Below are 14,707 nucleotides of genomic sequence, written 5' to 3' on the forward strand. Positions count from 1 at the left end.
TTCCACTCGGAACCCTCATCCCATTTATAATTTTCTAAGCTATCATCGATTGTCGCCCTCCTATTTTTCTCTTTTATCCTCAGTGTCCTCTGTTGTTATACCCAAGAATGTGAAAGAAGCACTTGATCATCCTGGATGGCGACAAGCTATGATTGCAAAAATGCAGGCTCTTGACCACAGTAATACTTGGGAGCTGGTGCCCCTTCCCCCAGGAAAAAAGGCGGTTGGTTGTCGATGGGTGTATGCAGTTAAAGTTGGCCCTGATGGTGAAATTGATCGGCTCAAAGCTCGGCTTGTTGCAAAAGGTTACACTCAGGTTTATGGTCTTGATTATTGTGACACTTTCTCTCCTGTAGCCAAGATGACTACTATTCGTCTCTTCTTTGCCATGGCAGCCATTCGTCACTGGCCACTTCATCAATTGGATATCAAGAATGCCTTCCTACATGGTGATCTTGAGGAAGAAGTTTATATGGAGCAACCTCCAGGGTTTGTTGCTCAGGGGGAGTCTGGTATGGTATGCAAATTGCATCGATCTCTATATGGCCTCAAGCAATCCCCACGTGCTTGGTTTGGAAAGTTTAGCTCCATTGTTCAAAAATTTGGGAAGCAGACCATTCAGTTTTTTATTGTCATTCTTCTCTCGGGAAATGTGTTTACTTAATAGTATATGTTGATGATATTGTCATTACAGGAAATGATGCTGTTGGAATATCTCAACTAAAAGAGTACTTGTGTAGACATTTTCAAACCAAGGATCTTGGAAGTCTCAAATATTTCTTAGGCATTGAAGTAGCGCAATCAAAAGATGGAGTTGTAATCTCCCAAAGGAAGTATGCTCTTGATATATTACAAGAAACAGGCATGATTGATTGTAGACCGGTAGACAGTCCCATGGACCCAAACCAAAAATTAAGGACAGAAGAAGGTGAATTATTCTCCGATCCAGAGAGGTATAGGAGGCTGGTTGGCAAACTGATTTATCTCACTATTACAAGGCCAGATCTATCCTTTGCAGTTGGAGTGGTTAGTCAGTTCATGCAGGCTCCATGTATTGACCATTGGAATGCTCTCATTCGCATTCTAAGGTATGTAAAGAAGGCTCCCGGGCAAGGATTGTTATATGAAGATAAATGAAGCATTCATGTCTCTGGGTATTGTGATGCAGATTGGGCAGGTTCACCTATTGATAGACGGTCTACAACAGGACATTGTGTTTTTCTGGGAGGAAACATTATTTCATGGAAAAGTAAGAAACAGAATGTAGTAGCTCGATCAACCGCGGAAGCCGAGTATAAGGCAATGGCATCACTAACATGTGAACTTATATGGGTGAAACAATTCCCTCAAGAGGTTAAATTTTGTAACATCCATACTATGAAGATGTATTGCGACAATCAAGTTGCTCTCCACATTGCATCAAATCCAGTGTTTCACGAGAGGACTAAACATATAGAAATTGATTGTCATTTTGTTCGTGAAAAGTTGTTGACCAAAGAAATATGTACTGAGTTTATTGGGTCAAACGATCAACTCGCAGATGTATTGACCAAGTCATTAAGGGGTCCTTGGATTGAGTTTATTTGTTCCAAGCTTGGTACATACAATTTGTATGCTCCAGCTTGAGGGGGAGTGTTAGGATATTTATCCTATTTTATCATCATTATAGTGTGTCAAGGGTTACCCTATTTATCATGATTATATTATGTCTAGGATTACCCTATTTATCATGATTATATTGTGTCTAGGGTTACCCTATTTATCATGTACTTGTGTATCAATTTATTCTTATAAATAGAAGATTGTGAGAGGGATCAATCAAGCCCTCTAGAATTATTTTACAGTTTCAATCTTAAGTAGAACCAAACATATTAAGATTGATTGTCATTAGATTGTATATGGAGACATCAAGATTGAATTTGTTAACTTAAGTGATTAGTTAGATGATATTTTCACTAAGTCTTTACATGAATTGAGAATTAATTATATTTATAACAAGTTTGATAGATACGATTTGTATGTACCAACTTTGAGAGAGAGTGTTAGATATATTAGATTATAAGATAACTTAAATAGATATTTTTCTTTACCTTTTATTTTTTGTTACTTTGTTATTATTCTTTAATTATATTTTGGGTTTAGTCTATATTAGTCCCTATGTTTATTTTCTACACAGGAGAGAGTAATTTCATACATAGTTTTGCCAATATATTCAATAATACTCATTGGACCGACTAGTGAGTGTGATTTCTTATTTGTTATCATGCACATCCCAGGCAACGATGGACCATAAGCCAGACCCTGAAAAACCCAAGTCGTGGCCAAAATTTATTCTGAGGGTTGATCATCGTATGTGTGAGTACTTGACTTCAGGGAAAAAGACAAGACTTGCGACATTGAGCAGTTATCTCAAAGTCTGGATTCTCCTGAAGGTATAACTGATCAATAAATAAAATTTAATGATTGTTGCTATGCTTGTACACGTTTACCAAGCTTTATATTTATTGATTCAAGTTACTTTCAGAATAAAATACCTTCCATTGCTTAAGGGAAGTATTGGAAATGTTGGTTTTACATTGCGAAGTGTGGGATAAATTATCATTGCCATGGTTATTCATTTTAATCCTAATATTTTGAATCCTCTATTTTAGGAATGCTTCCTAGATTTTATCTTTTTTTCACTGCATACCACACCCGCCTAGTAAATGGCACCTAGTGCCATTGAGCTTGTTAGAAGCTAGGTTGGAATTTATTTAATGGCCTAATTTTTTGTCTTACCTAGATTTTAGTGTCAGCCTATATTAAATTTGAATTTGGATTCATAAAGTATGCTACGAAATAATTGTTTTTCAATTAATTTTCAAACGCTTCCAATTAAGTCCTGCATTGCTTAGCAGTGATTAGCTGTTTGTAATTCTTCAGGTTGCTAGAGGGTTGACTAGAGGATCGTTTGAGGTCAAACCATTTACGGATGACAAGGTGGAAAAAAACCAGCATCAAGTTGCCATTTCAATGTTAAGATCCTCGGAGGCCAGAACCAAAAAGCCTGGCCAGAATGTAACTCTTGTTCAAGTGAAAAAATCAAAGGCTAGGGGAAAATGAACAGTTCTTCCTTGAAATGTTATATGATATTGTTCCACATGAATTTTGTTTTTGCCATACTCAGGGAGTAAAACTTTGGTCAAAGCTTGGGAGGGCAAAAATAATGAGTTCACTTTTGGGAGTAAGTTAAAATGGCTCTAATAGGTACAGCTTTTAGGAAAGTAAATGCCACCCCCAAACTTATCTCAACGAGCAATTTTGTTCATAATTTTTTCAAGTGATTACAGGTAGCAGCACTCTTCACATCATTTGACATACCAATCAACTCTGCCATGGAAGGATAAGAAAGAGAAACCCGGGCACTCCAGCAATCATTTAGCATGATCTACAGAAATAAAATTCACAATGATTGAAAATTTTACTTCCTGTCCAAGCGAGAGAAAACAGTTCAAGAGTAGTGCTAGTGTCGTCATAAAAAACAATAGCATGAGTATAGTTATGAATGTTGCAGTGCTACCCCCATGAATTTTATTTTTGTACATCATTTTTTGATATTATTCTTATAATTTCTCAATATTTTATGTTTACTCACATTTGGGTGAAAATGAGTTAAATTGAGGTAGATTGTGATGTTCAAGGCAGAGCATGACTTGTTTTTTAAAATTAAATGCTCAAGAACATATCTTGGAATAGACTAATGAGTTTATATTTATACGCAAGTCAGGTCCAAAAGCCTTTAAAAATAGACTATAATTAGTATATAACTTTATAATAGTTAAATTTCAATATTATACTATTACTGCTGTTACTTATAATTGTTACTATTTCCAGAATCTAGCCTTAGTCCTTTAACTAATTGTTACTTTTTTGAAAAACATTTGTTTGATGTGAGTTAAGTATACAGTTTTGTCTATTTTCATCCCTATGGACACTCCACCACTCGCTATAATTAGCACTCTAATTGCATTATTCAAACAGTATAACAAATTATGATACCTGAACCACATTAAAGCATTATAATTGATGCTGATGGAATTTATGTCTAAATTAGTTGTGTGGTATTTATGTCATTCCAAAATGTGCTTAGTTTATTTTATTTTAATAAAAGAATAATTTATCTTATCAATTTCAGAAGGAAATTCTATGAAAAGAAGTACTATTCCTATAAATAATCAATTATTAAAACATGGATTAGATTGAAAGGAGACAAGAAAAAAAATTGTTTTCATATGCAATGCTTTTAAAATCAGAAAGGTGATTGAACTTTAAAAATCATCAGTTTATGATTCATCAAGCTGATAATTACCACCTCTCATTCCAGAATGAATTTTTCAGGCGTAAAATATATTTCGGAAAATCACGAGATGTGGCTAAAAATTTACCAGGTAGAGAAAGATAATAGTTCATTAGTCCAATTAGTTGAACAGACCAGTCCAAATATAAAAGCTATGAATAAAAGAATCTGTAACGCCATAACAAATTTTAAGGAAAATGAATGAATTTGTAACATCACAATCCCAAGTGTCATCCCAGTTGCCGAAACTGATAAAAAGAAAATGTGTTCTTTTTATGGCAATGAAAAACACTTCAATCTTTGGAAATATCTTCCCTGTCTTATTCTTTGTGGAAATACTTTTCTCCTCTCTTTACAAGAATGTCATCATGTCTTAAAACAGAAACAAAATCAAGCACCAAATGACATGGCCACCTCCCCTAACAACTGACAATTGAAAAATCTATTATTATATCTTCGAATTTTCCACTAAAGTAGTAAAGTGGGTGAAAATGCAACAGAGAAAAATAGTGTAAGTAATGGTAATGTAAATGATTTTTACTGGTCATCAATAATCTTTAAGTTTATTAATTTTTACAATGCTAAAGAAACCGTTATTTCTGGTTATTTCATAATTATACTAATAATGCATAGAAATTACGCTCAATGCAAAAAGGAAAAGCACAAATAAAAAAAGATCAACTTTGTGCTACAGTCATCCACATGGCTAATGGATATAAGGGGTTTAAGAACGAAACAAATTTAAATTAAGAACTTCAAAACTTCAAAGTAGTCACTACTCTTACAATACAAAAACTATAACGATTTTACTCCTCACTGCTAAGGCTAAAGGATACAAATTCTCAAATGCAACACATATAACAGCTAAAAGTACATTTGAGTATATTTCAATATATCAGCCATTGGAATTTCAATTCTCACATTAGTTTGCTGCAACATTACAGGTATTAATGCCATCCTTGCAATCACTGGTCAAATCATTGAAAGTTTCAAGCTGCTTTTTACCTCTCAAGAATACTTCTGTATCAACGGACACTCTCATGTAACCATCGAATTCAACTCCAACTCCGTTATTGAGTTTTGTTGTCTCAGAGTACCACTCACTGGTTTCATCCCAAAGTTCTTTATACTCGTCAAGAAAATGAGTGGTATACTTGTCTTTAAGAGGGTCGAAGAAAGATGTATCAGGTTCATTTGTTGCTATGTAGAGCTTCCTTCCTTCCTCAATCTTGTCACCCAAGGTTGAAAGAAGTGCATCAGGAGAAGTATGTGCATCAAGATTAGGCCACAGCTCCTTGTTCCTTGCCTTTTCCCCTCTCACAACATGAACAGAATCGTAGTCCCAATTCATCTTTGAAGCTATTGCAGACACTATATCCATCAACCTCCTTGATTTCCATAACAAATGCCACGGCCTTTGAACTACGGATTCTGTCTCTCCTTCACACACTCTATACCAGTAGTTATCTGGCTCCACAGATCCAAACTTCCTCATGATCAAGGTATCCTTCACATCCCTAAGCTTCATGGGTGTAACCCTAAAATCTTCCACAAGATGAAGACTCATCCCATCTTTATGTTGCCACTTGTTCCAGTCTTCCCAAAACTGCTTCTTGTCCAACACAGATGCCGCCTCCTTTAAATGCTCAAAATCAAAGTAGAACCTGAAATCTTTGCCCTCCTCATCCAGCCTTGATGATGTGTAAATCGAAGACAGACATATGCTCAAATCCATTATCAACGTTCGGTTCAGGTACTGAGCTTCCCCAAGAGCACACAAGAAACTCCACAAGTAATGATTCATGCTCTTACACCTGTCTCCACCACCTTCATAAATCAAATATTTACCATGACTAAATGAACTTTCAGATTCTACCACAGGGAGACTGTCATTAACAAACTCTCCAACAACTGGTAATGCGCTGGCCAGCTCCAGATTCGCTGGCGTCTTCTCCAGTCCTCCTTTCAGATGCTTCTTCCTCTTCCTGGCATTTACACCCGTATGGTACTCCCCAATGCTAACAATACTAAGTGTACAATTCTGAAACCTATCAATCACAAACCTCCTATAATCCTTATAAAATGCAGCAGCTTTACCTTCCTTAGGCCTAAATCGCCAAGCCATATCGCAAGTGCTGTCATTGGAACCGGAAACTGGCTTTCCAAATCGGTAAAAATGGATATCCTGAAACTTGTCAATGGTTGCCCTCATCATCAAATGAAACACCTCAGGGTCCTTACAATCAATAGGGCCACTCACATCACACTGAGAAGCTGACGCAGCATCGCCGCCATCAACAGTATCGGCACTAACCAAGTTATCAACATCAGTTGAGTTGATAATGGAGCCAAAAACTGTTTCATTAGCGGCCATGAAATCCTCCCCTGTTCTAACAACAGAGTTATCAGACTTAAAAGTGGCATTGGATTTGGAAGTGAGGAATGTGGTGATCTTGGTTGAAGGGTGAAACAGGGGATCCTCAGGTTCATAAGTGGCAGCCATAATCGTGAAAACCAAAACCCCAATAACAAAAAATGAGAAGCAAACGTTCCCAATCATGGCCATGGCATTCTGACCTAAATTCTCAGGCCGGAAAGTCCCGGTTCTAGAAAATGCAGACCGACCCAGCATTCTTATTGTGTATCAAATCACCCCCGAGATATGTATCCTACAAGAACATCAAAAAACAATGATACCCAGTAAAGTTATAGGGATTATGACAGCGAAAAGGGTTTAAAGTTGTCATTTTTATTAGAGAGAAGAAAATATGAAATGAACAATCAAAGTAATTTGAAGATCTGAAAATGAATGAAGCAGAAGAAACTAAATCTCATGAGAGTGAACATGTTCAGATACAGATACCCATTTATCGAAATTGCAAGATCTGAATTCAGAATTCAATTGATAACTAACCTTTTATCTTGAAAAAAGATAGATCAAGCAAAAGGGCAACACTGACACCCTCCTCTCTCACTCACTCACCGAATCTTTCGGTGCTGTTCACATATGAAACTTGTCAACACAAAATCGAATTATGATTATTCAAATATTAAAAGATAAAAAAAATTATGATATGATAGTACAAAATATGAGCGGAATGTGCACCTACTTGATGAAAAGATGAAATAGTTAATTAATACACAAATTTAAAATTAGTAATTTACTTTTTCAAATAAAGTAAATTTTAGGAAGATAATTATTTGTTCGATACTTTCACAATTAATTATAATGGTTTTATTAATTATGATAATGGGTTTTTGGTGACAAAAGAAGATGGTAAGAGCAAAACCTGGTCACCGACAATGGCAAAAGGGTAATTGTGACACGCCACTCTACGCTGTCACGTAATTCCATACCTTTTCTTTTTGGACACTTCAATTTCTGATATAGTTTCCGGTAATATAAAAGAAAAACCAAATCTTACATATTAAAATTAGTAAGTAATATTTAACTGTATTAATTTTACTTTTTGCAAAAGAATTTAATCATTTTATTTAAGATAATATTTTATCAAACTATATTTTATTTGATGTTAAAATAAAGAATCGAAAATAAAACTACAATACAATGAATGAATGCCAGATAATAGTCATATTAAATAGGTTAAATTCTTTTAGTATCCTATTTATATTGGATTTTCTCAATTAGATTTCTATTTTATTATATTTCCTAATTTAGTCGTAAAAAATAAAATTAGATTCAATTGAGCTTTTGTCATTAAATTGGCTTAACAAGTTAAATTTTTGTTAAGCTTGAACGTTGACGTGACCAGTTTTCGAAAGCATTGCCACATCACTCCTCCACATCACTCCTGCCACATCAGTGTCATTTTCGCCAACAGTAGAAACCCTAATAGGGATTTCGAAATGGGATTTAGGGTGGCTGCGCAATTTGGTGATAGTGGCATTGGAGCACTGTGTGGAGGAATCTCACGATGGAAGAGAAACTTGCGTCTTAGGGTGGCTGCGCGATTTGGTGATAGCGGCACTAGAGTGCTTCTGCGTCGCGACGGAGGGGTGGCAAGAGTGATGTGGCAATGGTTTCAAAAACTGGCCACGTCAACATCCCAGCTCATAAAAAACTTAACCTCGTTAAACAAATTTAAATGTAGAGGGGCTCAATTAACTCAAATTTTCATTTTTTAGAACTAAATTGGGGAATTCAATAAAATGGGAATCTAACTGGGAAAACCCAACATAAATAGGATCTACTAAAGGGGTTTAACCTATTAAATAAAGCAAAATTATTTGAATAATTTTGTATTCAATATTAATATTCAAGATTTGGAAGTATTTATACCAGTCTTTAATTATTTCTAGTAATTTCTTTTTCACCAAGACAGAGTTTGGCTTTTAATCTTTTAAAAAATGTGCATCTGTTTCTAAATTTGAAATGTACCATCTAATTTTCTTTTCTGTAAAAAAATATCGTTTATAGTGCGATGTATTCCAAAATTAGAAAAATTAAAATTAGAGAATGAACTTTAAATATATATATATATATATATATATATATATATATATATATATATATATATATATATATATGATCGAGGTTATAAATTCATAAGTCTTGAGTGTTTGAGTGTTTGTTTCCACCATAATTTGTTTTTCATTTCGTATAGACAAACTATAAGGTTATATACATAAGGTTTTCTGATACCAAAATCAGCAAAAATTTAGCCAGTTTAATAATGAATGCGTAATAAATTGAATCATCTATCTCAAATCTGTAAATATAGATTTTGAAATGAGTTTAAGATTACCAATAATTCGTGGAAGAGCTTGACTTCTCTCAATGATCGGTCGGTTGGGAGAGTGTAATCATCTTCCACAATTCGTGGAGATGTGTCAGTTGGGAGAAGTTACAACTGATGGGAGTAGGACACGTGACATGTTGGAATTCGCACACCATAGGAAACGAATGGTCGTGAGACATAAGCCGTCATATATTCCTTAATCTGATGGTCTGGATTTGTCCGTTGGAGTCCCCCATTTTGACTATAAATAGAGGTGGTGTTCAACGTCATTTTCATCACTACTTTCCTCTTTCTTTGTAGTACCGAGTGTTTCTTACTTCTTTCTTAAAGGTAATAATGTCTATCGTTCTATTGTCTTATTTTGAGGAGTCTGAAAGGAAGGGAGACTGTGGGTATGTCAATGGTGCATCATCATCATTAGTGTCGTCGGTCGGGTGATCCATCTTTGGATCAATCAAGCGAGACATAGAGTCAAGCGACGTGGAGACAAATGTAAATATTAATAATGTCGTCGCTTAAGACAACCCAAGCGAGGTAGTTGCGATAGAAGTGGACGTCACAGGGAGTGACATGGGTCGTGCATGCTTGTCTCACTCGTTCCAGGGTACGGTTGGGTTCCTCATGAGGTTGGGGAGTATGTATCCTCTTTCAACACAAGATACTCTTTGAAGGAGTTTGGTGGTAGAGAGACCCTGGTTAGAGTAGTGGAGGACGCTAATCACTTCAACCTTGTTATGTGCAAGAAGAATGAACGAGTCTTCTACAAGAAGGAAAGTCTTGTGTACAAATTTTTCTATGCATACTCTTGTGTCTTTAAGGATCTACTTGTTCGACTACCCTTCAACAACTTTCATATAGGCGTTCTAAGAGAGTTAAATTTGGCTGCTACCCAACTACACATGAATGGGCATTCATGCAGGCCTTTGAGGTAGTTTGCAAAGCCTTGGATTTTACTCTCAATCCTCCTTGCTCCTATACTTCTTTAGGACTCGACCCCACGTGAGAAAATCTTGGGTGTCATTGATCTCCAAAAAGGTAGTAATAAAGAGAACCTATCGGTAGAAGTTTTATATGGGTAACGACCGACCAAAAATTTTATTTTATTAAACAGAGAACCCGAGGAAATTGATGTCCTGCACGAAGTCCATGATGACATCGGAAGAGTTAGAGATGGTCAGTCTAATTGACAAGTTACCTCGTTGTCTCCCTCCCGAAGCCTCATTTGTCTGATTGAGTATGTCAAGCTTTGTAATAGAGTGTTTGATACAGTTTCAATTGTATTATATTCTTTAACCCGTTATTTTTAACTTGGCTAAATTTTGTGTTTTATTTTAGATAATGACATCTCTTAACCCCGAAAACGATGCCTTCGCTAAAATTGTCGCACGGGTAAAGGCCGTAAAAAAGGTTTCTAAAGAGGGTACATCTAATGCTCGACTGCTCCTTATAGAGGCCCCTACTCCTATATGTCCTTTAGGGAAGAGGGCCACTGCTCAAGACTAACGAGTCGTCCGACCAACTCTTGTTATCCCCTAGCTAACCCCGTCAAGACAAGGGGAACAGGAAATCTTATAAAGAGAGATCTGCTTCCTCTGAGAAGAGAAGTAAAAAGGAGGTCGTTCGGGTCCACTTCCTACTAGGTCGTTTGACTCAGAGGTTTGTTTAGTCGTGCAGGCTAACATCAACCTGTCCAACGAGGAACAAGGATGAGTGAAGAAAATGACTCAAAAGAATTCCCTGGAGGCAACCTTCAAGTTAACCGTTTGAGTAGGCCTCTACATAGCCTAGGCCTCTCAATTTGATTTTAAGGAAATTGTCTCATTAGAGGAGTTGAAAGCTGCTCAAGCGGATCTGGAGGCCTCTCGAAAGGTCAATGAGGATTTGACCAAGCAACTTCATGAGGCTAGGAAGGCTCATTGCAGTTGTGATAAAATAAGAGAGGCTATTGCAACGAAGATAGATTTTGCCCGGACTACCATCCGCTAGTTCCACAAGAGAAATGACGACTGAAATTGTATCTTCAAAAGTTGAATGACCAATATGGGGAGCATGCTAACGAACGTGATGGTTTGTTGAAGCAAAAGGTCGACCTGAGTAGTGAGGTCGAGGAGCTAAGTGAAGCAATATTCAACCAACATACTGCCATCTTCAGCAAGGTGATTGCTTAAGTCACCTTTTTCGTTGAAAATTCTCGTCGATCACAAAGGATTTGATGTGATGAAGCAGATGGTGGATGGGTAGTTGGTGAGCATCTAGCCCGTTGAGCAAGACGATGACCAGCATGTTGAGGTCGTACATGATGAAGTTGAAGTTGCTGGTAGGGAGTGTTGAGATTGTTGATAGGGGGAGCACAAGATTAGCTTAACCCACAATCTTAGTGATATTTGTGTTTTTGATGATGACAACACATAATGAATATTAACACATGTTATACTGTGTTATACTGTATTACACATGTTATGTCAAACATTTAACCAGTTTTCAAAACAATAACCAACTTAATCAAATACAAGTGGCATACAATCGATTAAGTAGAAGCACTTAGAATATTTTTGAAAACTTTTCTTCTTGAAATACATCACAACACTTTTGAAAAATAATTGTGCAAACACACGAGTTTTGATTGATTTAACCAATAATGTAATCGACTTTAAACTTGTAGTTTTGCCATACTTTAAAACTCAAATAGTCGAAGCTAGTTGCTTGTGTTTTTTCATTTCTAAAACTTCATATTTTGCATACACAGATAAAATCACATATTATATACAGTGGTATGAAATTATCAACACAACACAATATGCTTGTACAAATATAACACAGTAAGCATAAGCATAAGCATATAACATGTATCACATAGTATAACATAGTATAACACAGCATAACATGTGTAACACAGTATAACACAGTATAACACAATATAACACAATGTAACACAATATAAAATTGTCGCTCGGGTAAAGGTCGCGGAAAAGGTTGCTAAAGAGGGTACATCTTATGCCCGACTACCCCTTAGAGAGGCCCCTTAGAGAGGCCACTGCTCCTATATGTCCTTTAGGGAAGAGGGCCACTACTTAAGACCAACGGGTCGTCCTACCAACTCTTGTTATCCCCTAGCCAACCCCGTCAAGACAAGGGGAACAAGAAATCATATAAAGAGAGATCTGCTTCCTCTGAGAAGAGAAGTAAAAAGGAGGTCGTTCGGGTCCACTTCCTACCAGGTCGTTCGACTCAGAGGTTTGCTTACCCCTGTAGGCTAACATCAACCTATCCAACGAGGAACAACGATGAGTGAAGAAAATGACTCAAAAGAATGCCCTGGAGGAAGCCTTCGAGTTAACTGTTTGAGTGGGCCTCTACATAGCCTAGGTCTCTTAATTCGATTCTAAGGAAATTGTCTCATTAGAGGAGTTGAAGGTTGCTCAAACGAATCTGGAGGCCTCTCGAAAGGTCAATGAGGATTTGACCAAGCAGCTGCATGAGGCTAGGAAGGCTCATTGCAGTTGTGATAGAGTAAGAGAGGCTATTGCGTCGGAGATAGATTATGCCTAGACGACCATCCGCTAGTTCCACAAGAGAAATGACTCCTCAAACAGTATCTTCAAAAGCTGAATGACAATTATGGGGTGCTTGCTAACGAGCGGGATGGTTTGTTGAAGCAAAAGGTCGACTTGACTTGTGAGGTCGAGGAGCTAAGTGAAGCAATCTTCAACCAACATACTGCCATCTTCAACAAGGTGATTGCTTAAGTCACCTTTTTCGTTGAAAATTCCCGTCGATCACAAAGGATTTGATATGATGAAGCGGGTGGTTGATGGGTAGTTGGTGAGCATCTAGCCCGCTGAGCAAGACGATGAACAACATACATGATGAAGTTGAAGTTGCTGGTGGGGAGTGTTGAGATTGTTGATAGGGGGAGCACAAGATTAGTTTAACCCACAATCGCAGTGATATTTGTGTTCTTGATGATGACAACACATAATGAATATTAACACATGTTATATTGTGTTATACTGTGTTACACATGTTATGTTGTGTTATACTATGTTATACATGTTATATGCTTATGCTTATGCTTACTGTGTTATATTTGTACAAGCATATTGTGTTGTGTTAATCATTGCATACCACTATATTTGATATGTGATTTTATTTGGGTATGCAAAATATGAAGTTTTGGAAATGAAAAAAATACAAGCACCTAGCTTTGGCTATTTGAGTTTTAAACTATAACAAAACAACAAGTTTTAAGTCGATTACATTATTGGTTAAATCGATTAAAACTCGTGTGTTTGCACAATTATTTTTCAAGAGTGTTGTGATGTATTTCAAGAAGAAAAGTTTTCAAAAATATTTTAAGTGCTTCTACTTAATCGATGTATGCCACTTGTATTCGATTAAGTTGGTTATTGTTTTGATAACTGGTTAAATGCTTGACATAACTGTCACAACGGTTATATTTTTAAATATGTTTACCAAGCATTTATTACAAGTCGATTACATTAATTGTACATTCAATTAATTGTTTGATTGTTATTAATCTGTTATAACTGCTAAATGTATTCTATTAGATTAATAGCGTAATCGATTAAAACACGTCCAATTCGAGTTATATTATATATAGAGGCATGATTTGAATTCAAGAAGAGAATAATAATTTTACACTTTCATATATGCTTTCAGTGATTGATTGAACATCTTATAGAAGAGAGAAAAGCTCCAAGAATCAAGAACTACCGTGGTGATTAAGTCTTGAAGATTTCTTGAGGAGCAAGGTTGATGTACAAAGTCTGATCGTTCAACACAGGAAGGTGCATTCTGTTTGATGAGGAAATGCTTTGTCAAACGCTGAGTGTTGCTAGTTTCCCTGTGGTGTTACAAGAAGAAGAATGTGGTTCTTGACTTTGAGGGTGTCTCAAAGTGGTTGACAGCAGAAGAGGATTGTTCTTGCTGCTTGTCTGTTTGTTGTATTGCCTATAGTTAGATTAGTGAGTTAGAGAGGTGATTTACATTTTAACGTGAGGTCGTTGTAAAGCCCTTGGTGTAAAAACTCATATCTATATAGTGCATTGGCTTCCAACTCAGGTTGATTGGAAGGACTTTGGATGTAGGCTTAGCCGAACCAGTATAAAAATCACTGTTTGAATTTTCTTATCCTTTCTCTCTACATTAAATCGATTATACTCTCATTACATTCGATTAAGTGAACTGCTGCATTGCACATATTCTTACTTACGATTCAAGAAAAGTTTAAAGACTTTCTGTTTTGCGAAAAAGATTTTAAAAAAACTATCATTTTTATACAACACTAATTCACCCCCCCTCCCCCCTATTGGTGTGAGAAACGAAGCACTTCTTTTTTAACAGGGAGGATGAAGAGGTTCACGTGGATGATCAAGACTAGGCCAATGATTTGGTTTACAAGTGTAATTCTGATGGTTGTTGGCCAAATAAAGTTATTTTGAATGTGATCACCCTGTTTGGAAGACAGTCCTATCTTGTATACCCTTTTATTATTGAATGGAAATCTGATCTTTACTTCTTTACCTCTCGTTCCTTCCTTTATTACTTGCATTGATTTTTTATTACAAATTCTTAGTTAAAAGCGAAGACG

General features: G+C 36.3%; 2 protein-coding genes across 5 annotated transcripts in view; one reads left to right on the top strand and one right to left on the bottom strand.

The window, feature by feature from the left end:
- The window catches only part of LOC108320010 (ribonuclease E/G-like protein, chloroplastic), a 45,513-nt gene extending 41,830 nt beyond the window's left edge, over nt 1–3,683 (top strand). For 2 of the 4 annotated variants that reach the window (XM_017551349.2, XM_052879951.1), the window contains 2 exons: nt 2,277–2,432; nt 2,923–3,683. In XM_017551349.2, the coding sequence (XP_017406838.1) occupies nt 2,277–2,432; nt 2,923–3,102 (336 nt within the window). In that variant the 3' untranslated portion in view covers nt 3,103–3,683. The remainder of the gene's footprint in view (nt 1–2,276; nt 2,433–2,922) is intronic. The other 2 variants (XR_008250317.1, XR_008250318.1) reach the window with 2 other exon arrangements.
- Nucleotides 3,684–5,059: 1,376 nt separating this feature from the next.
- Nucleotides 5,060–7,428, bottom strand: LOC108320015 (uncharacterized). The gene is made up of 2 exons (XM_017551357.2): nt 7,251–7,428; nt 5,060–7,005 (listed from the first exon to the last, which is right to left on the bottom strand). The coding sequence occupies exon 2, from the start codon at nt 6,966–6,968 to the stop codon at nt 5,259–5,261; it is 1,710 nt and encodes a 569-aa protein (XP_017406846.1). The 5' UTR covers nt 6,969–7,005; nt 7,251–7,428; the 3' UTR covers nt 5,060–5,258.
- Nucleotides 7,429–14,707: the final 7,279 nt, after the last annotated feature.

This window comes from Vigna angularis, chromosome 7, assembly GCF_016808095.1.
Source record: "Vigna angularis cultivar LongXiaoDou No.4 chromosome 7, ASM1680809v1, whole genome shotgun sequence".
Taxonomy (NCBI): domain Eukaryota; kingdom Viridiplantae; phylum Streptophyta; class Magnoliopsida; order Fabales; family Fabaceae; genus Vigna; species Vigna angularis.